General features: G+C 40.6%; 1 protein-coding gene across 3 annotated transcripts in view; it reads right to left on the bottom strand.

The window, feature by feature from the left end:
* The window catches only part of LOC123998822 (septin-8-A), a 40349-nt gene extending 20079 nt beyond the window's left edge, over window positions 1-20270 (bottom strand). For 2 of the 3 annotated variants that reach the window (XM_046304016.1, XM_046304017.1), the window contains exons 1-8: window positions 19971-20270; window positions 10901-11015; window positions 10459-10654; window positions 9413-9599; window positions 7981-8142; window positions 3247-3343; window positions 1103-1271; window positions 762-894 (exon numbers count right to left, since the gene is read on the bottom strand). In XM_046304016.1, the coding sequence (XP_046159972.1) occupies window positions 762-894; window positions 1103-1271; window positions 3247-3343; window positions 7981-8142; window positions 9413-9599; window positions 10459-10654; window positions 10901-11015; window positions 19971-20000 (1089 nt within the window). In that variant the 5' untranslated portion in view covers window positions 20001-20270. The remainder of the gene's footprint in view (window positions 1-761; window positions 895-1102; window positions 1272-3246; window positions 3344-7980; window positions 8143-9412; window positions 9600-10458; window positions 10655-10900; window positions 11016-19970) is intronic. The other variant, XM_046304018.1, reaches the window with a different exon arrangement.
* Between the last annotated feature and the right edge of the window lie 3005 nt (window positions 20271-23275).

Raw genomic sequence — 23275 nt, 5'->3', positions numbered from 1 at the left:
ATTAGACCGGTGGAAATCTGTCCTTTGGTCTGATGAGTCCAAATTTGAAATTTTAGGTTCCAATCACCGTGTCTTTGAAACTTGGAGAAGGTGAATGGATGATCTCTGCATGTGTAGTTCACACCGTGAAGCATGGAGGTGGTGGTGTCATGGTGTGGGGGTGCTTTGCTGGTGACACTGTGGTTTATTTAGAATTCAAGGCACACTTCACCAGCATGGCTACCACAGCATTCTGCAGCGATATGCCATCCCATCTGGTTTGAGCTTAGTGGGACTATAATTTTAAGTTTTATAAGGGCTATTTGACCAAAAAGGAGAGTGATTGTGCTGCATCAGATGACCTGGCCTCCACAATCATTTGACCTCAACCCAATTGAGATGGTTTGGGATGAGTTGGACTGCAGAGTGAAGGAAAAGCAGCCAACAAGTGCTCAGCATATGTGGGAACTCCTTCAAGACTGTTGGAAAAGCAAAAGCTGGTTGAGAGAATGAATGCCAAGAGTGTTCAAAGCTGTCATCAAGGCAAAGAGTGGCTACTTTGAAGAATCTAAAATGAAATAACACTTTATTGGTTACTACATAATTCCATGTGTTATTTCATAGTTGTCTTCAATAAATTAAGAAAATCACTTGAATGAGTAGATGTCCAAACTTTTGACAGGTACTGTATGTGCAACAACTGAATCCTACATAAGACCGCAAACTCATTTCCTTCACCCCCCACCTTCCTCCTCTTTCCCAGCCAGCAGCCACACCCTCACCTCTCTCTCCTTTTCTTTCAGCTCTGCCTCAGTCTCCTTCACTTTGTTGACAAACATCTGTCTCATCTCCTCCTCCTTCTTCTGCAGGTCTCCCATGAACTCTTTCCTCTTGGCTTCGTAGGTCTCCTGGAGGCTGTGGACAGGACAAACAAAGAAGTGGCTTACTACATATCAGACGAACTACAGCTTGGACTAACTCGCAAAGGAATTACCATTTTTAAATCACTCACAGAGCATCTTTACATGCTGAACTCAGATTCATTGGTCTGCTTTCTTATAACATATGACTACACAATTCATTTCAGTGTTTGTGTGTTCTGTGATCAGCCTTGCTGCCTCACCTGAACGGCTCACAGTCAGGGTCTGTATCTTTGAATCCCATCTCCTCCAGTTTGCAGCGGCGGTAGAGCTCGTAGTGGCGGGCATGAGTCTGCTCCCTCAGGTCCTCCATGTTCACCCTGATCAGCATCTCACGCAGCTTCACAAAGTCACAGTGGCTCTCGTTCTCCACTGGACGGGACAGCACAGAGACAATGCAATGTCAACGAGACTATGTTACTAACATCTGAGGTCACAGGCACCACCCTCAACCACGGTCAATGAATCTACATGAGTGATATACAAGTTCAATGGGTCCACGTTGTGGGACTCCTGCAATTGATTAATGATAAACTAGCTGCTGTAAGATAACTCTCCTCTCAGAGTAGGAGTAGCATCACATTAACTGAGGAAAGCACAGTACGATTGAGGGGAAACATGGGGATATTTGGCAAGAGTAGTGTACATTAATTAGAAAAAAAAGGACAACGTTCAGAGGTTATGGTCCACTAACTCAGAGTCAAAGAGTTCTCAGGCATCCAATCATGTGAGGACTGGAGCAGGAAGTCTTTCCTGCTTTTCACACTGACATAAGTGGGGGAGGATTTGCCCAGAGGAAGGTCATGGACTCCATGGCTACAGTGGTATACTGCAGGATATAGTGGAAATAAATACTGTATCAACCCCAGCTGTGAGCGCTGTGCTGGATGTAAGGATGTGGTAAAAAAACAAAGTGCCAATTAGCACAGCGTTTAGTGTGGAACATGATCACTTTCGACATGAAAGTCACTACACCTTCAGTATACAGAGAACGTGAAAATACTTTGAGAGAAATGACATACACAGACAAATGACCTCCACTTTGAAGTCTTTGGAGATGAGAAATGTGGAAGAAAATGGCTGACATCTGGCATCTAACAACCTCTCTGGTAAACTCTCCCCGCTGAGATCCGGGGTGCAATTTGCTGACCCCCGGGAAACCCAGAGTTGCCAGGGCAGGGGAGAAACACATTACACTCTGCACAGAAATAGTTGGGAGGGAAGAAATACCAGCAGTCTGCCATCTGTCATAGTTGTCTGGGGTTCAGAGATAACAAGAAAGATATCCTGAGGTGAAATTTTAAAAAGCACTCCCCCCCCCCCCCTAAGGAACACGTATATGCATCTTCTGTTTCCCTCGAAAATGCTCACAAGCCGTGCAGGACTCATTAGAACAGAGTGGACAAGACCAGGCACCAAACCAGACGAGGGGGAAGACAGAAGATCATCCAAAATTATTTCCAGATGATCTTCTGAACTTCCCAATACCTTTCTGATGTATTTGAATCACTTCAAACCACACTTTCTTCAGATTGAAATGCTTTCAAAAGTACGGTCAGACTGATTGGTAATAAGCCGTCATAGTCCCAATTCAAAAAGCAAAAACTGGCAGTTGCTTACATCACTTTGGGAACCTCTGACTTAATCATTTTCTATCTAGCCTATAATTTATCACCCTATTGATTGATGGAAATCATCTGCTACACGCTTAACCTATGAGGCAGGCTTTATAAATAAACCTAAACCACAGTCCTTGAAGGATTGTGGATTGGAAACAAGCCACAGGATAATGGAGAGAGCGTTCTGAATCAAACTCCCAGCTGGGTTCAAATATTAGGGTCACACTGTTGCTTTTATGATTTTTGTCTTGCTGCTTTTTGTTCTATGTTGCTATGTCTGTATGCTTCGTCTTGCTTGTCCTATGTTGCTATTTTCTATATTGTAATTGTTTTTAATAACCTGCCCAGGGACTGTGGTTGAAAATTAGCTGACTGGCTAAAACCGGCACTTTTACTGAAACGTTGATTAATGTACACTGTCCCTGTAAATAAAAATAAACTCAACACTAAAAGAATTCTCACAACAGTGCTCAGTGACAAGATCAAATTACAGCGTTTAGCCATCCCTGTCGACCACAGCTAAACATCTGCAAACAAAGCAAACAATGTAGCAGTGTCCCTGTAGTAATACTACCAATAGATGTAGCAGTGTCCCTGCAGTAATGCTACCAACAGTGCATTCATCGGTCTCTGACATTTTCCAAAGACACTAGGGACTGATTCCTGAACAGTGGTTCTCTCCTGAAATGAAAAGAAGCAAAAAGAGGTACAGAAGGAGAGGTACTCACCTTGCACTACTCCCCAAGGATACTGCCTGGCCCGCACCGTTTTGTTCCCCACTTTGACCTCCTCGATGCTCCCCACCACAGCGAATGGGAGGTGAGCCTGAAAGAGTTCAGAGGTCAAGAGGTTAGTCAGGTTACAGATTTGACCAGAAGCAGCTTCCACGACACCCATCACTCTCACACAGGTTACACTTCCTTCCTCACAGCATAGCCAACATTTTTACTGGACAGGTCTAACTGCTTAGACAGATGTCCATGGAAGACAGGGGGAAAAAAGCAGACAGGCGATAAACTTTGGCTGTACCAACGTTGCCATAGACCACACAAGAGTAACTCTAAACAGTGTTGACATATACGTTACTTCAGTTACTGTGTTTAACATCTAGCCAGCTTTATTTAGAGGCATGTCTTGTTGGTCTGATTAAACATATGGGCCCGATTGCAACAGAGATGTGGAAGCTGCGGATTACCTGCAGGTTACAGCTGGATTTCTTAACACTCTACTACCGGGAGATTACACAGAGCTCCAAGCTAAAATAACCCTGGTTGCAATGAAAAAAGCTGCGGAAATAAAACTAGAAGACCAGCTGATCTGACGCTGTTACTGTCAAGCCGGCTTAACACTAGACAATGGAAATGGCAATTGTCTGCGTTTACTACTCCCACCCCAGTGGAGAAAACATCCTATCAGGAACAACGAAATATAAATATATTTTTTTTTAAAGAGAAGAGTGTGACATATTATGACTGGAAATGTAGCCTGTTAATTACAATGGATTCTAACTTTGCGAAAATAACGTTCTTGAAGGTCAACTTTATATTAATTCATTAAAGTTACATGGATTGCAGCAACATGTGCGACAGACATTGCTTCTTCAGTAAAGTACAATATGCCACAATAGGCCCACTGCCTAATTAATGTAGCACTATACAAAATGATAAGGTTCATTATTGACTTATCACATTCTACAAAAAAATAAACTCCGCTGTCTGCACAATATTAGAATAAAATACAATGATTCAAAATACAACTACCACAATTTTGTTTCAAATCTCAAATGTGTAGTTTACAGTTCAGGAATATTTATTTTTCCCCTCTTGATAAGAAATGGCCATATTCAAGTCAGACAAGTAAAATCATTAATGGATTACATAAATAGTCAACAATTTTTTTTTATCCAACACCATGATTTTTTACCATTCATAAATGTGCAGGGTAGGCTACATTGCCATTGTAGATTTGCTGTGATAAATGAGTAAATGAAATACTTTATTTCAGTTGTACTGAATGATTGTCAAATACATAAATCGCAAGATCAAATTGTTCCAATGATAATACCCACCAGAGGACGAAATCATCTTGAAAAATGTTGGTCGCAATCAGGACTAAAGATTATGAGGTCCACGTTATGGGACGGTAAAATCGGTGGCGGGTGATGGTTGTAATTGAGATCAGATGTGTGGTTGATTTGAGCATGTAATGATGGTGAAAGCCCTTTCCACTCACAGCACGCGTCATTCCGAATACGATTTGAATATGACAGAGTTCGTCATTTATAAGCGCCTAAATTGGAACACAGTGGCTGTACAGTAAGACGCTATACAGAGTTCAGGTTCTCCACTTCACTGCATGGTTTTTGACTGACGGTAGTTATAAACTTGAGTACCGTGCGCGACAAAAAGATGCCCCTCCCCTTCTGCTAATTAAGATACCTTGTTCACGTTCGTTGTTATCCGAGTGAGGTCAACGTTGAGAATTATAATAAATACAGCTTTGATGTCATACAAGCAAACCACACACCCATGAGTCCCAAATGTGAACTTCACATCTCCATATTTGAAAACTACATTTGCAGTATCAATGATTATGATCGTTATGTTTGATCCACAGCAATGACGGGATGCGTCTGCCATGGAACACACACTCAAATGCACTCATGACTCCATTCTATGTGCAACAAAATTACAGTCGGTTTGTCTGAAATGCCTTCGAAAGCCTAACACTGTAAAATTGTATTTTAGAACTTAGCAAGCCATGTCAGCAGTAGAATAAGCTTTTAAATGATGCCCACCTGACCCAGATTGCGATTTATAATGGACCATTTTTGGATTGCGTAAAACAGTAATTGTCTGATGGTGGGCACAGTTTGGAGAGATGTGAGGCCACTTATTTTTTTATTATCTTGCACCTACTCCCACATTTCAAAGAATATATTTATGTTGCTGAACATATTTTCAGATTTCGTTATTGACCAATGCTGTGAAAAGTACAGTAAAGATCAAGTGCACATCAAATCAACAGCAATGTTTGGATTCATTCTTGTGTCAGGTGAACTGTTGTGTCCTCACCTTTGGTGTGATCATTTCCCCATAATCTCCAGTGGTCACTTTCAATTGCTACCATGCTTTTTATAATTCTTCTGTTAGAAACATTTCAATTTGGCCCTGTGCATATAGGTACATTTCCACGCGTGTGTGTAAGGGCATATCGAGAGATCCCCTGGCGATGATCTAGTGACCAGTGTTGGTGCAACTGGCCCATGGTTCTTTATTGCTCCCAGAATGACCCTGGTCAGTGAGCCATCATGGGGAAAACATGTTCACCAGAAGGAACCTCAAGAATTAAGTGGCAAGCCAAAACTGGCTCGGGCCCAGGCACCGAGGTAATCTAGCCTGAACACAGCGCTATAGGGTACGTCCCAAATGGCACCCTAATCCCGATTTAGTGCACTACATTTGATCAGGGCCCATAGGGCTCTGGTCAAAAGTAGTGCACTATAGTATATAGGGTGCCATTTGGGACACAACAATAGACAGGACAGAACAACAACTCCTGTTCTGTCTGCTCTACCAATGCCAGGCAGCCAATTCATTTACATCAGGGATGGGCAACTTTAATGAGGGTGGGGGCTGCAGTGGCTCGCGGGTCTGCAGGCCCACATCCATACCCACACACGCAGAACTGATTTGTGCAATCAATCTATTTGTGCAGTCAACCGCAAAGTCTAAGCTGTTGTGGGCTGGGAGAGCCCCCTCATACCATGGATCATTTAGCTATTTGAATTTTAGGATCCCTTTAGGTATCTTTTTTTGTGGGGTTAAGATATTGAATTTGGCCTTCAATACTATAGCCCATAGAAACACATTGAACAACACATTCATGAATTGCAAAAAAGACAGGCACAAAAATAAGGTTTAAAAGTGTCTGTCCTGTATCAAGGAGAAAGCTCCGGATATGACTTTTTGGACACATATTTAACCCCTTATTTTTGTTGGCACAAAACTACATCCATTTCTTTGTATGGGTTACTTTCAGACGAGTGACACTTGAGTGGGTCGTAGAGCTAAACGGAGAACACCATAGTGTTCATGAGTCTCCTCTTCCCTGGTCTCTAGATTAAACCGACAGATTTTGATGGGGATGTTTGTATTACGTTACTGATATTGACTCTTATGAATTAAAAACGACTTAACACACAGTTCAGACACCGAATAGAAATTAAGAGAAGGCTGGCATGATTGAAAGCTTTTCTTAAAAGATGCACTATGCAGAAAGGGCTCTGTCATTTCCTGGACTGCTCTAGAGGAGATCTGCATGGAGGAATGGGCCAAAATACCAGCAACAGTGTGTGAAAACCTTGTGAAGACTTACAGAAAACGTTTGTCATTGCCAACAAAGGGTATATAACAAAGTATTGAGAGACTTTTGTTATTGACCAAATACTTGTTTTCCACCATAATTTGCAAATAAATTCATTAAAAATCCTACAATGTGATTTTCTGGATATTTTTTTCTCATTTTGTCTGTCATAGTGTAAGTGTACCTATGATGAAAATTACAGGCCTCATCTTTTTAAGTGGGAGAACTTGCACAATTGGTGGCTGACTAAATACATTTTTGCCCCACTGTACATATTACCGTTCAATATTTTGGGGTCACTTAGAAATGTCCTTGTTTTGTCAATTTAAAACATCAAATTGATCAGAAGGATGAACCAGACTCGTGGAGGTGGAGGTTTCTGAGATCTTGGCTGATTTCTTTTGATTTTCCCATGATGTCAAGCAAAGAGCAAAGCACTGAGTTTGAAGGTAGGCCTTGAAATACATCCACAAGTACACCTTCAATTGACTCAAATTATGTCAGTTAGCCTGTCAGAAACTTCTAAAGCCATGACATTTTTTCTCAAGCTGTTTTCCAATAATTGTCCAAGCTGTTTAAAAGGCACAGTCAACTTAGTGTATGTAAACTTCTGACCCACTGGAATTGTGATACAGTGAATTATAATTGAAATAATCTGTCTGTAAACAATTGTTGGAAAAATTACTTGTGTCATGCACAAAGTAGATAGCAGTCCTAACTGAAGTAGATGTCCTAACCAACTTGACAAAACTATATTTTGTTAACAAGAAATTTGTGGAGTGGTTGTGAAACGAGTTTTAATGACTCCAACCTAACTGTATGTAAACTTCCGACTTCAACTGTATGTATGTATATATTACATTCACACAATTATTTTTTTTATCTGCGAGCCGCCAGTTGCCCATCCCTAATTTACATAATAGGAAATAGCTGGCACAGAGAACGAGTCGTGCAGTTCTTCACAGTTCTCTACAGTTGGAAAATAGTACAAACGGAGGCAGTTTCAAAGGGAGGAAACTATGTGCAGCTATTAAAACCATACATTCCTATACAGTGAGGTTAACACTGAGTGAGTGTACAAAGACAGAGAGACTCACATTCATGGAGGAGTTGATCTCGGTGACTGCATCATCGTCTGTGGGGAACTGGTAGATCTGCACTCCGTTGCTCACCAGCTCACTCATGATCTTGATCTTGAATTTATGGAGCTCGCTCTTGGAGATTGTGTCAGCTTTAGCAATGATGGGTATTATATTCACCTGAAGGATAAAAAAAGTATATTTCTGGCCTTAAGATCAACTCCACTTGGTTTGCTTTGAGGTTATTCCTTCGAATTGAATATCTTCAGATATTCTGAAAAGTTTTGGAAGGGTTTCGTACAATTGTAAATCAAAGCATGATTAGATAAGATGCTGAAAATACGACAGATTTAGTCACCGACGTCTCTCGTCACCTCCAGGCTATATAGGATATAGTTTGTTAAGGTCAAAAGGAGGCCTTATTCGATGTGACCATTCACAATAATTTTGCTACAAAACAGATGTGATGGTTGTTTTACAGTTTCTTCCTTCCTTTACAAAAAGTCTATTGAGGTAAAGGAGCAGATACCCATCTCTAGAGTCCCTAGACCAGACCACCTTTTTAACTGTCACCGTTCCAGCTTAATAGCCTTTCTGGAAGTGTAAGTCAAACCCCATTGCCGGTCTGCTTTACATCATAGACCTTTAAATAAAAATATAAACTGATTTATAGTCTGCTCTTTGCCTCCTGTGAAAGGGTTCATTTATATCAGCTCAGAGAGCAATAGAGCCATGCTGGAGGAGAGTATTGGCTAAAGTAAGCTACTATGCTTTGCTCATAACCACACTATCGGTTTGATATGCGTCACTGCATTACCAGACACAAACAAGCCTGTAATTGCCTCTCCACCACTCCTAGAACCGCTTTATAGGCTGTACAACCGGCCTGATATACAAGCTCTGTAAGGTTGTCGTTAATAGGGGTTTGAGTACTGTATGCATTGTCAGGTCCGTCTCAACCTCTGAGTGTTTCACACATTTCACCCGCCCCTTTTGGGTAACTAAAAAAATAATTATATTACTTCAACTGCAATAGCGATGAGATGAATTCCACAAGGCACCGACCATTCATGTTTCCAATAGGCTGAAATCAATGTACTGTTCTAAAATATGGATCTGCTGCCCAATACCCAGTTACTCACACGAAACCATGAACGAAAAAAGATCTTCATAAGAAGTAAGAAGTTACAGCATCATACTTGCTTAATAATTCTGACCAATACACTAGGGTATGATATAAACCTCAGGAAATCCTATCCAACAAAATGCTATGTGGAATGTCTGTCGCTTCCTTTTCTAGGACATTGTGGGTCCCCAGACCTACAATGAATATCTGACTATTCTACAACTGAAATTCATACTAGTCAAAGTTAAATGTTTTTTTTAAGTCAAACAATAGGATGCAGTCGGTTTTTTGCCCACAAGGCATTGGTGGTAGTTGATCCTTTACCTTGCTGTCCAGTTTCTTCATGGTAACTAAATCTAAGGACTTCAGTGAATGCCCAGTGGGAGCTATGAAGTACAGACAGATGTGGATCCTCCCGTCGTGGTAGTTGAAGAGGGAGCGCTTGATTTTCAGCTCTTCCTGAAGGTAGTTTTCAAACTGCGTGTCGATATAGTCCACTATCGGTTTATAACTGCAAAATGAAAAGCAATGGAGTTATACGAAGTGTAAAACAAAGTTTGACTTTGATTCCTTTTGTTCCCACTATCCCATGTACTTTCTTTGTTTCTTTCAAAGTTGCCAGTGGGGGTATCAGATGTCTGTGTGCAGAAATTATCTTTATTCAAGTATCCAGCATCTACTTGTGTAAAAAAAATATATATATTTAAGAGGTCACAGAGGTGAACATTTAATATGCCAGTGTGTTTAATCTAGCATTCTGAGGAAGTGAGACAAAAAAACTATCAAAGTCACTGTTAAACCCTGGTTAGCTTGTGAAATCATGGACTAAAAGTACTAGTCACATCCCTGTGTCCACCACTATACTGTAGCTTGTAGGGTAAATAAGTGATCGAAAGGCTTGCCAAGAACATATCTACGCAATGTTTAACCTCGACTTTAACGTCTCTAAGCTATTTTCCCAGGACGCGTCGCTGATGACCTTTAAAGACTATTTGGGACGCATTATTGCTGCAGCTTTTTCCCAAACAACATGAGTTACGGCCTGTTCCTCCCACTGTATCATTCAGGGGCGTGTGAGCCATCTTGCTGCGGAGATCACACAAACACTCAGTCCCACAGCTGTAGTTCAAACCAAGAATGTCCTCCTCCTCATCCTTCTAAACCCCGCTCCATTCAGGGGGCGGGGAAAAAATGTCCTGAAAAATTAGTGACCGTGCTTGTCTTGTCTACATTCCAGGCAATGTAAGCAATTTACTCTAAAAGATGGCATGTTATCATTCACTGTGAGTATGAAAAGGATAGAGAGACTCAATGGCAATGTTTCAATTAGTGAACAGCTGAAAGTAGGATTCTAAGCATCTGCTGCTTACCTCTCCTCCTTGTTGATCTGATCCCCGAAACCTACAGTGTCCACAATAGTCAGCTTTAGGTGGACGTTGCTCTCCTGGAGGTCGTATGTTCTGGGCCGCATACACACGCCATTCTGGTAGTGGCTGGCCTCCTCGTTCTCAAACATTGTGTTAAAAAGTGTATTCATTAACGTCGACTTGCCAATACCCGTTTCCCCTAGGAGGCAAGAGAGGGAAAAGTGTTGTTAGGTCTCAATAACTCTCAGGGGGGCACATTCTTCTCTCAGCCTCTTCACAGCAGCAGTCGTCTTAATTCTCGTTCATATCAAGGACAGAAATAACCCTGGCTGCAAAACGAATGGCGCCCGATTCCCTATATAGTGCACTACTTTTGTCCAGATCCCTATATAGGGAATAAGGTGCCCTGAGATGTTACTGCACTACCATGTGGTTTGATACTCACCTACACAGAGGATGTTGAAGCAGAAACCCTGTGTCACCGATTTACTGACCAGCTGATCGGGAAGGCTGTCAAAACCAACATGGCCGCCCAAACTGAGGTTACGCTTTTCTTCATTCTGCAAAAAGAAAGCATTAAATAAATGAATAATGATGGCAGGGCTAGAGATATGCGAGGGGGTGAAAGCACTGAGAGAAAACGTATTACTGTGAATCGAGGACATAAGCAATATGAAATACCACCACCACATTCCATTTGTCCCCTATGCATATACCATTTTCAGATAATACATTATACAGGACATGTAGCTCATCATAATGTGCCTTAAAGCTTAAATAATGAGATGAGCACTCTGGAGAGTGCTGAGGAGGGAGCTGGAGTAATCATTCAAACAGGAGGTGGCATCTCTGCACAGAAAAGAGACTAGAGATTCCAAAAATCAAGTGGGATTAATTGAGGTCACACAAAATAAATCTGGCAACTGCAACAGTTAGGGAGTGAGCCTACTCCCACCTCAGTGAACAACAGCTACCCTCTAATGATGAGTCATGGGGGGGGGCAATAATGTAGTCCCGTATCTTGCCCATCTCCATTGTGCAGGGAAAGCAGAGACAACATCTGGAGATCAATGGGCTCATCCACATGTCTGGCTTAGTCTTTCCTACTAAGGCTGCATATTTTCTTTTTTTTTTTTTTTTTGGGGGGGGGGTGATGTCACCGGACACAGCCTAAGAGCTGAGCAGTGCAGGCAGGCCTGTGTGCAATTGGAATCGACTGAGGGCCACAAAGGGAATGCAAACAAACACAAAACCTGCTCCAGTGTGTTTTCTCAAGGATCATACAGAACTGCGGATGTGGACACGAACTCCTCAGAGATTAACTCTGACTGAATGCACACGTCACATAAGCTGAGAGGCATCCATCCTTCACACTAGTCAGGGAATGGAGTTTATATAGGAGTGCAAAGTAATAGTATAAGAGTCATGAGATCGTACCTTTCAGAGAGACTCTGGTTAAAAGAAAGGAAACCACACTTCCTCTTGATCCAGTGATTTGCATGGGAAACGGCTGACCTCAGAAATATGTGGGGGTGATTCCAAAGTGACAGAACTACGCTGAGATTTTTCTCTTTAAAATATATGCCAACCAAAAACCTTGAAAATCAATGTTAACAAACCATAAAACTCCATGCACAATGACAACTTTGCATCTGCACATTTTTTTACTTTTTAAATTGTTCAAAGTTTGTTAACTGAATCACAGTAAACCCTCCCTCGATGTTATTCTGGTACAAAGTTTTGTATCTGCACAGTTTTCCTGTAAATGTGTTTTTGTAAAAAGTTCAGTGGAAATTATTAAAAGTAATCCTTGTGCATATAGTCCTACAGTTTGTTAAACTTTGAAATCAATGTTGTTGGTTTTTTGGTATACAGTCGTGGCCAAAAGTTTTCAGAATGACACAAATATTAATTTGCACAAAGTCTGCTGTCTCAGGTTGTATGATGGCAATTTGCATATACTCCAGAATGTTATGAAGAGTGATCAGATGAATTGCAATTAATTGCAAAGTCCCTCTTAGCCATGCAAATGAACTGAATCCCAAAAAACATTTCCACTGCATTTCAGCCATTCCACAAAAGGACCAGCTGACATCATGTCAGTGATTCTCTTGTTAACACAAGTGTGAGTGTTGATGAGGACAAGGCTGGAGATCACTCTGTCACACTGATTGAGTTTGAATAACAGACTGGAAGCTTCAAAAGGATGTTGGTGCATGGGATCATTGGTCTTCCTCTGTCAACCATGGTTACCTACAAGGAAACACATGCCATCATCATTGCGTTGCACAAAAAGGGCTTCACAGGCAAGGATATTGCTGCCAGTAAGATTGTACCTAAATCAACCATTTATCGGATCATCAAGAACTTCAAGGAGAGCGGTTCAATTGTTGTGAGGAAGGCTTCAGGGCACCCAAGAAAGTCCAGCATGCGCCAGGACCGTCTCCTAAAGTTGATTCAGCTGAGGTATTGGGGCACCACCTATACAGAGCTTGCTCAGAAATGGCAGCAGGCAGGTGAGTGCATCTGCACACACAGTGAAGCGAAGACTTAGAGTCAAGAAGGGCAGCAAAGAAGCCACTTCTCTCAAGGAACAACATCAGGGACAGACTGATATTCTGCAAAAGGTCAGGGATTGGACCGCTGCGGACTGGGTCATTTTCATTTTGAGTCATTTTCTCTGATGAATCCTCTTTCCGATTGTTTGGGGCATCGGTAAAAAAAGATTGTCCGGAGAAGACAAGGTGAGTGCTACCATCAGTCCTGTGTCATGCTAACAGTAAAGCATCCTGAGGTCATTCATGTGTGGGGTTGCTCCTCAGCCAAGGGAGTAGACTCACTCACAATTTTGCCTAAGAACAAAGTCATGAATAAAGAATGGTACCAACACATCCTCCGAGAGCAACTTCTCCCAACCATCCAGGAACAGTTTGGTGACAACGCCTTTTCCAGCATGATGGAGCACCTTGCCATAAGGCAAAAGTGATAACTAAGTGGCTCGGAGAACAGAACATCGATATTTTGAGTCCATGGCCAGGAAACTCCCCAGGCCTTAATCCCATTGAGAATTTGTGGTCAATCCTCAAGAGGCGAGTAGACAAACAAAACCCCACAAATTCTGACAAACTCCAAGCATTGATTATGTAAGAATGGGCTGCCATGAGTCAGGATGTGGCCCAGAAGTTAATTGACAGCATGCCAGGGCGGATAGCAGAGGTCTTTAAAAAGAAGGGTCAACACTGCAAATATTGACTCTTCGCATCAACTTCATGTAATTTTCAATAAAAGCCTTTGACACTTATAAAATGATTATAATTATGCTTCATTATTCCATAGTAACATCTGACAAAAATATCTAAAGACACTGAAGCAGCAAACTGTGGAAATTAATATTTGGGTCATTCCCAAACTTTTGGCCACGACTGTACATTTTATAGTGAAAAATCAGAGTCTCTGCGTAATTCCATTTCCATGTAATTACCGGGAGGCTAGTAAACCTTGACAAGAATTGAAAGCTCTTTGTACAGTCCCTTGCTTTATCTGTGACAATACATTACAAATGACAAAGTACTTAAACAAAAAAAACATAATGTTAACATTAAGCCTTAGGGCAAAACATGAATCTTGGGACGATTTATTCCCAGACAAACAGAGACCTCCAGTAGAATTTTCATCCCCACCTGAAGTCGATCTGCTTTAGTGAACTAACACACAACCCATCAGCGACACACTACTGCTGCTACTGGCACTACACGGAGTATAATGGAGAATTATTAACACAAGGCTGCACAGGTCTACAGTATGCAGATGGTGGAGATTAGGTCATCGCATGGCACCAGGCATCCAAGGAAAAATAAAGTCTATATTTTCTTTAATAAACACACTCGTACACAGAGCTGCCTGTCTGGCAGAAACTCATCCGTCTCTCTCGTCACACGCCGCTGTCCAAAAGGAAAGACATAAACGAGACCGAGGAGAGGGGAGACAGCAGTGGCCATTTTACAAGATCGGCAGGAGCATACCAATCTGTTGGTGTCAGGAAATTCAGTTACAGCCAAATCGACAGTTTCATAGGTTTGTACATGCGTATGACATCAGATGGTGAGATATAGGAATCAAAATAACATGGATAATTGACTCCCCACACAGCCTAAGCTAATCAGTGTTTTACAACAGTGGATGTGACAGCCCAGCCTCCAGGCTGTACTGTGTTGTGTGGTCAATATAAAAAGAGATTATGCAACACTCAGGTTACAAGAATCTGTCCCAAATCGTTCTACAGAGAATGCTAGAAACTTCATTATCATGGGGATCAGTGGCAGTCAGTGCCGTTTATGATGAGGGGGACAAAAAAAATGTTCCAAAAGCATTGCCTTATGTCTTTTACAGCATATTGGATGACGGTCATTCATACTCCATTCACCCAGTTCAATGTAACATCGATAGGTTTAGGCTACTATATGATACTCTAATTTTCCCTTAACCCATCATGAGGTTGCTACACCCTAGCCTATGAATGAAAGTTTACAACGTAGGTGCACACAGGTGGAGAGAATTTTGAGGTGACAGACAGTGACACATTCAATACTGCCTTGCACACACATGCCTGCATCTAGCTCATCTAGGGTGTCATCATTAGTCCAACAGTTGCAAACAAGACTTTCTACTAGACAATTTCAGGTACTTTTATCCATTTCGTTTGCTTCCGTTTAAGAAATGTTTTTCAACAGAATTAATACACCCCTGATCACGTGGGAACACAGTTCACTTTCATAGCAGCCACGTTGTATTCCTTCTCTCACCTTTTCTCCTTCGTTTGTGGACTTCAATGCACAACACATCAGCTGTATGTGACCAGGCAAAAAAAAATGCTTGCCAAACCATGTCATAACCGCTGCACACAGCCTACATCGTCATCACCTTATTAGCTAAAGTAACATCCTAGTCAACATAGCTAATAGAACTAATGCGTTAGTAAACCCGCTACAATCATGCAGTAACATTACAGTGTATAGTCATTAAGCAGTTCAGCATTTACACTGGTGGGTCCCGGTGCCAATAAATTAATAAAACCAAAAGCTTACCTTGACTTGGAAGAATTCCAGTGTTGTGTTGGATAGTTATAGGCAGCTAGCTAACATGGCATTCCTCTGTTTGATCCAGGTGTTTGAGTAGACCAAACTAACTATCTGTATTTGCTAGCTAAGTAAGTGAAACTGAAAGTGTGGAAAAAGACAAAAGACCAAATCTCTCTTACTTCTTCATTTTTGAAGAAATTAATTTGTTGAAAACTGTTCAACTATTGTCTTTCTCTGAGTCAACTATTCACATTCTATGTACTGCAGTGCTAGCTAGCTGTAGCTTATGCTTTCAGTACTAGATTAATTCTCTGGTCCTTTGATTGGGAGGACAACGTGTCAGTTCATGCTGCAAGACCTCTGATAGGCTGGAGGACATCCTCTGGAAGTTGTCATAATTACCAAGTAAGTTTATTGAAGTGAGTGAGAACCAAGAGCCTCCTATGTTTTTATTGAAGTCAATGTACCAAGAGGAGGACGGAAACTAGCTGTCCTCCGGCTACACCATGGAGCTACCCTACAGAGTGCTGTTGAGATTACTGTAGACTTCCATTGCAACACAGTGTGTTTTAATCAATTATTTGGTCACGTGAATATATTTAGAATAGTTTTACCTAAAAATTCAAACTTTTTTAATTTCACTATTTTTATGAAATTCACTGAGGATGGTTCTCCTCCCCGTCCTCCTTTGAGCAGCCTCCACTGATGGGAATAAAAGACTGTCAAAGAAAAAGTGGATATCCAAGAAATAACACTACTGGTTTGCAAGCAGCAGATGCATATCTAAAATAGGATTACTAATATGCATCAACAACAAAAAAATGATATTTTTTTTTAAGTGTCAAAACTCATTAGCATGCCTTTCATCTCAAGGCAATGTGCGTGGCCCAATGGTATGCATTATGTTGGCATCATAACACATTGATGTTCTTAGGGGTCAGTAAGCATCAAACATTCTACAGCCGCTACGGGCAATTCATTATATAAATAAGGGCTAAAATAGATTGCTTTAGTACAATACGATCAATGCTCCCCTACAACTCTTGTTTTATTGTTTTGACACTGATTGTTTCACATAGCTTTCTGCACCCTAATTTCTTCAACCTATCAATGCAATCAACCATACATCCTCCCCATCAACAACCAGTCATAATTAACAGTGCCCTTCAAACAAATCGTCTTGCTTGCATCGTAGGCTACAACATAAAACTTGGGTAGTAAATAGGAATGACACAGTTGTTCCTCACACCAATTTCACTGCATTCCCTATACGCAAATCTAATCATTTGGCTTGATCATTCTGTAATCACTGCCCCTACTGGGCAATACAATGGAACCTATGGGAAGTACTGTATCTGCATGCAATCTGTAATTTAGGAGGTGTTCTCTCTTTAGGGTGAAAAATCTCCCTTCCCTAAATCAAATGTGACAAGTTGAGGAAGGAGTGGCTCCTCTGTTAATCTACTTATCCAAGCAGTTTAGTGCTTACTGTCTAATTCAACAACTCAAGGAATGTGCTTATGGATTGGCTAAAAGTTAAATCAACACTGTGGACCTGTACCAAAAAAGCTTATCACACCATCGTGTGTGGTGTCTTTGTAGCCTCATGCCTCACACACACCACACCATTCATATTCTGCATTGTTTTTGATGACATGTAATCACAATCCAGGTTTAGGTTTTGGGTAGCCTGAATCAGTGTTAATTTCCCCAACAATAACTATAACGAAAAATACTTGTCAATTACCCATTTTTCCTGACTAAAACTATGACTATAACGAGACCCATGGGAGAAAAACTCAAACAATGTAACATTTTAGAAGTATAGTAATACTTCTGCCATTTTTTAATGCCACTGTTATTTGGCCCCCTTGATTATGATGTGGAGAAAATCAGAGCTGTAAATTGTTTAACCTGTAGTCAAAGCTCCATAGCATATAGAGTTAATTATGGCTGGCATTGGTTAAAATCTGCCACAATATCATATGTTGCCAACTAAGGTACACAAAGGAATAATAGGCCTAGTTGGACATGGCTATCTGAATGTGCCTAAATATTCATAATTTAATATTTAAAAAAATGCACTGACTTGTGACTAAAATGGTTGTGACTAAAACTAGACAAATTGTCCAGAGTTTTAGTCGACTGATAACTAAAACTAACGAAGGATGAAATGACATAAACATGGCTAAAACTACAAAAAAGGTATTTTAAGACTAAAACTAGACCATCTAAAATAGCTGCCAAAATGAACACTGCCCTGAAGACCATACGTTGAGTTACATTGAATTCTACGATGGGCATAAATGAGCATTTGGATCAGGAAAGTTTAATCTCACAAACCTCTAAAAGACAGAATTTTGAAGATTTTTTTTTTAACCTACTTTACCGGGTTGTCCGTGTGGTTGGTCGTTTTGCAAGTTGAAGTGTGAGACTGTATTCATAGAAAAGTCTAATTAGTTAACCAATTTCTACCCGGACTATGTGCATGGACCCTATTTGCAATAACTCTTGACTCATCACATACGCTGCTGCTACTGTTTTATCTATCTGTCCTGTTGCCTAGTCACTTTATCCCCACCTATATGTACATATCAACCTCAATTACCTTGTACATAGACTCGGTACTGGTACCCTGTGAATATAGGCAAGTTAATGTTACTCATTGTGTATTTATTCCTTGTGTTATTATTTTTCCTCTCTCTCCATTGTTGGGAAGGGCCCGTAAGTAAGCATTTCACTGTTAGTCTACACCGGTTGATACGAAGCATGTGACAATTATTGATTTGATTTGATTTAATTACTTCAACTTTTCAAAGCACTGGTAGTGCGTTCAGATTTCCATCACCCGAAGTATGTACACAACGTGGTTCTGCGCATGTTTCAGATCATAGAAATCTGAACTTCGTACCAGCGCTTTGAAAAGTTAATGTAATTATACTTTCCTGTGGTTAAATTGTATCACATTCCTACCTGCAAAAGGACCAACCGTACAGACAACTGGTAAAGTAAGTTGAAATGTGTTTTTAATTCAACATCCTGGCTTTGAGGTTTTGAGAAGAAACGTTGAATCCAATGCAATTCAACATTGTATCTTCAGGATAGGTTTTGGGATGTATTCAGAGAGAAATAACTACTACATCAGGGCTCCCAAGTTGCGCAGCGGTCTAAGACACTGCTTCTCAGTACTAGAGGCGTCACTACAGACCCTGGTTCGATCCCGGGCTGTATTACAAACGGCCGTAATCGGGAGTTCCATATGGCGGCACACAATTGGCCCAGCATCGTCCTGGTTAGGGGAGGGTTTGGCCGGGGTAGGCCGTCATTGTAAAATATGAATTTGTTCATAACTGATTTGCCTAGTTAAATAAAAAAGAAACAATGAACAATGAAGTGCTGCAAAATATATATATATAGAAAATATATATATATATGCTCGCCTCCCTACCACTGAGGAAGTACAGTTCCCGCTCAGCCCAGTCAAAACTGTTCGCTGCTCTGGCCCCCCAATGGTGGAACAAACTCCCTCACGACGCCAGGACAGCGGAGTCAATCACCACCTTCCGGAGACACCTGAAACCCCACCTCTTTAAGGAATACCTAGGATAGGATAAAGTAATCCTTCTCACCCCCCCCCCCCTTAAAAGATTTAGATGCACTATTGTAAAGTGGCTGTTCCACTGAATGTCATAAGGTGAATGCACCAATTTGTAAGTCGCTCTGGATAAGAGCGTCTGCTAAATGACTTAAATGTAAATGTAATGTAAATGTAAAAAAAATAGTCTAAAAAAATCCCTGAGAATTGAATTAGGCTACTGAACAAAAAGATGCCCATCTTCCCTTCAAAAAAGGCAATTCAATCTCCATCATAACATTAAATCATTAGTATGGAGGCTAGCCTAAGCATAATTTTAGACTGCCTAAACAGGAAGTTCCAATGTAACCACATTGTGTCTCAAAGGAAAAAGGTCAAATCAATGATTAGATAAAACCAACCAATGATTAGTAAACAATGTTGCTACATTGTAGCTAATATTGGGTAGGCTAAATGCTTGTCCAGGGAGATTTGGCGTCACTACAATTTCCTGTAGGTACCATACCGTGGTATGAGCAGCTATCAACTGGTGTAACTCAATGGAGGAATTACACCAATGCACATACTACCGGTATATGCTACTATCAATACAGCAATAACGTTATGCCTCTGTATGTAGTCAACTCATTACAAAACTCGCAAATAATTAATGAGCCATGTCCCGAGCACAACACCATCAAACAATCCAACGTGAACACTTATTGAGAGAAATCACTTCCACCATCTCTGCTCACTACGGTTAAGTCCACATAGCCCACACTCCCACGAATAATTGCAAATTCCCTTACATAGATGCATATTGCGATACGCTGATAGGCAGAAAACTGTATTAGTGTACTTACGGAAAATATATCTACATCCGTAGCAGCCATGGTGCGGAATGTATACGTTTTAATGCCTAGCTAGGCAAAATGGAACTAACTGCCCTCGTCTCACTCTCTCCGTAAACTGACACAGGGGAACGAGCTTGGTAGTGCTTCCAATATGGCCACTTCCTGGAAACTCCCATTTGGTTTAGGAATGCTGTCGGAGGTATGCAAGCGACGACAGGACAGCGCGCTGAAGATTTGGAACGGTTGTTATTATTTTTGCAGATGAAGAAACACTTTCAACATTCTATCATTGACGTTCCAAGCGCTGATGATTATGAAAAGCCATCGATAAGCTTTTGCCGTGCAGGTCACTCATGGGATTTGTAGTTTGGAGAGCTTTGACTGCAATACCTGATTTGGCCTCGTTTTTCTTCAATCAATGCAAGAGCGTAAGAGGCGAAGCGAGAGGATTTTCCTGCGCCCAAAATTTGTCCGAATGAGATAAACCCTTTTTTTGTATGGAGGTCTATGATAGAGTGTCGAATTACGTGAGGCTTTTTTGATAGAATATAAGTCTCGTTGTGTTTAGGCTGTTACAAATGTACTGATATACACACAAATAATGCATTATCTGATGAATCGCTTTAGAAAGGGGCACAAGACAGGGATGAATGACCTCTCTCCCACCAGTTTGCACTGCCCTTACAGAAAAAGATTGCCGTTTTGAAACTGACAAAAAGTGCATTAACTGCAGTTAACTGTTGAATTTTGGATGTAGTAATTGCAGAATAACTGCGTTGTACTGCACTCTAAATGCAGGTACACTGCAAAATTACTGCAGTAAAAAAAACGTTATTCTGGACCCAGTATTTGCCGCGTACAACAGTTATACTGCACTTTATAACTGCAGTTGTACTACAGGACTCAAACCTAACATGTATCAGTATTGGTAAACATGAACATAAACTAAACTTATTTGCAGAATAGTTCCTGATATTCCAGACCAATATTGAAAACGCAATGCCCCCCTTGCAAAAAAATATGTTCAGAATACTCTAAATGCTCTGTATATAAAATAGGGAAAATAACAACTCTTGATCTCTACAGCAACCCTTTAAGTGGGCCACAATAACATATCAAATACTTAGGATGGCTTAATAAGTGACAACAAACAACAAATATATAAAGATAACTTTATCCCATTACTCAACAATACGTAAACAGATCTAATTCAAACAAACAATCTTCCCATAAGTCTTACAGGCAGAATAAACCTCTTCAAAATGGCATGGCTCCCAAAGTTTTTATATTTATTCTTGGTAATACCCATGACCACACGGAGGACATTCTTCTAAAAAGTATACTAGGTCATAACAGACTTTATATGGTCAAATACAACTCATAGAATAAAAATGGAAGTTCTACATCTTTCTAAATCAGAGGGTGGTTTTAACCTTCCAGACTTGCAATTGTATCAATTTGCCACCCAGGGCTTTTACTTATACATAGTTAACATATAGTTAAATGCACTAAAGTGGAATAACGGGTAACATACTGAGGAGGAGCATACTCAGCCCCAGAATACTTTTACGTGTCTATTTTCTAAGTATAAAGCTAAACACATCAGCAACTTCATAGTTAAGAACACTAACAATAATAGAAGAAAATCACATGTCTTCTACAAGAACAAATATCACTACGGTACCTAAAAACACAACCCTATGGAACAATCCTTGAAGAGCTTTTCAGTATTCAAAGATAAGTTAGTCTACATGGAAAACTAAAGGCATAAAAAACATAAATTACTTGGTGATAGGAAATACATTTATTTCTATGACCGAATTAAAAAGCAGTTTTGGACTGACCAATGTAGATATTTTCAAATACATGCAACTTAAAAGTTTCATATCAACAAATTTCAATTTGAAATCTATTGGACAGAGCAATCTTGTAGGAACTCTATTTGAGTCAGAAAATGATATTTATATGATCGGTAAGATATACAAAACCTTGCAGAGAGCCTGTCCAACTGACAATCTAAACTACAATACATAAACTACTGGAAGCAAGACTTAAAAAATAACTGATATTGGCACAAGATAGAGGGAATGTTGGAACATAACTAATGAATTTACAGTTATCGAAAATGCTTAATCCAGTATAAACGAATGTATAAAATGTATTACACGAGACAAAATTCACAAATTCTACAGCACAATGCCAGAGTCATGTCTTAAGTGTAAAATGTACAATGACTCAATAATCCATGCCTTCTGGGAATGCTATGAAGTCCAAAAGTTATGGGCGGAGTTAGAAAGTTGGCTGCCAGAAGTATTCAAATGTCAGTATTTTTGAAGACATGGCATATATGGGTGCAGTGAGATACTGTACCTGATGGGTTGGACAATACTTTTCTCTTCAATCATCTTCAAAAACATTATACTTAAAACGTCAAATCAACCACTCCTCCATCATTAACACAATGGAAAGGTCAAATGCTTTATCTAAATGTTGAAAGTGTGTGAACAAAATTGTGCAGTTTGAGGCCATGTGGCAAGAGCAATATGTGCATGGGAGATGGTGGTTTGAGCAGGTGGGTCTGGGCAGGATGTTGTGGATGTTTGTGTGTTCGTCTGCATGTTGTGGATGTTTGTGTTGGTCTGTATGTTGTCGTTTGAATGTGGATGTTTTGTAAAAAAAAATGCAATTAATTGCAAAGTCCCTCTTTGCCAGACAAATGAACTGAATCCCCAAAAAACATTTCCACTACATTTCAGCCCTGCCACAAAAAGACCAGCTGACATCATGTCAGTGATTCGTTAACACAGGTGTGAGTGTTGACGAGGACAAGGCATGAGATCACTCTGTCATGCTGAGTGAGTTTGAATAATAGGCTGGAAGCTTCAAAAGGAGGGTGGTGCTTGGAATCATTGTTCTTCCTCTGTCAACCATGGTTGCCTGCAAGGAAACACATGCCGTCATCATTGCGTTGCACAAAAAGGGCTTCACAGGCAAGGATATTGCTGCCAGTAAGATTGTACCTAAATCAACCATTTATCGGATCATCAAGAACTTCAAGGAGAGCGGTTCAATTGTTGTGAGGAAGGCTTCAGGGCACCCAAGAAAGTCCAGCACGCGCCAGGACCGTCTCCTAAAGTTGATTCAGTTGCGGTATTGTGGCACCACCAGTACAGAGCTTGCTCAGGAATGACAGCAGGCAGGTGAGTGCATCTGCACGCACATTGAGACGAAGACTTTTAGAGTCAAGAAGGGCAGCAAAGAAGCCACTTCTCTCCAGGAACAACTACCTACCTGCAGATTCTGGGGACACATGG

The sequence above is a fragment of the Oncorhynchus gorbuscha genome, linkage group LG16, assembly GCF_021184085.1.
Source record: "Oncorhynchus gorbuscha isolate QuinsamMale2020 ecotype Even-year linkage group LG16, OgorEven_v1.0, whole genome shotgun sequence".
In the NCBI taxonomy this organism is placed as follows: Eukaryota; Metazoa; Chordata; class Actinopteri; order Salmoniformes; family Salmonidae; genus Oncorhynchus; species Oncorhynchus gorbuscha.
Note: the sequence above shows the minus strand (reverse complement) of the source record. Positions and strands in the feature narration are given on the sequence as shown.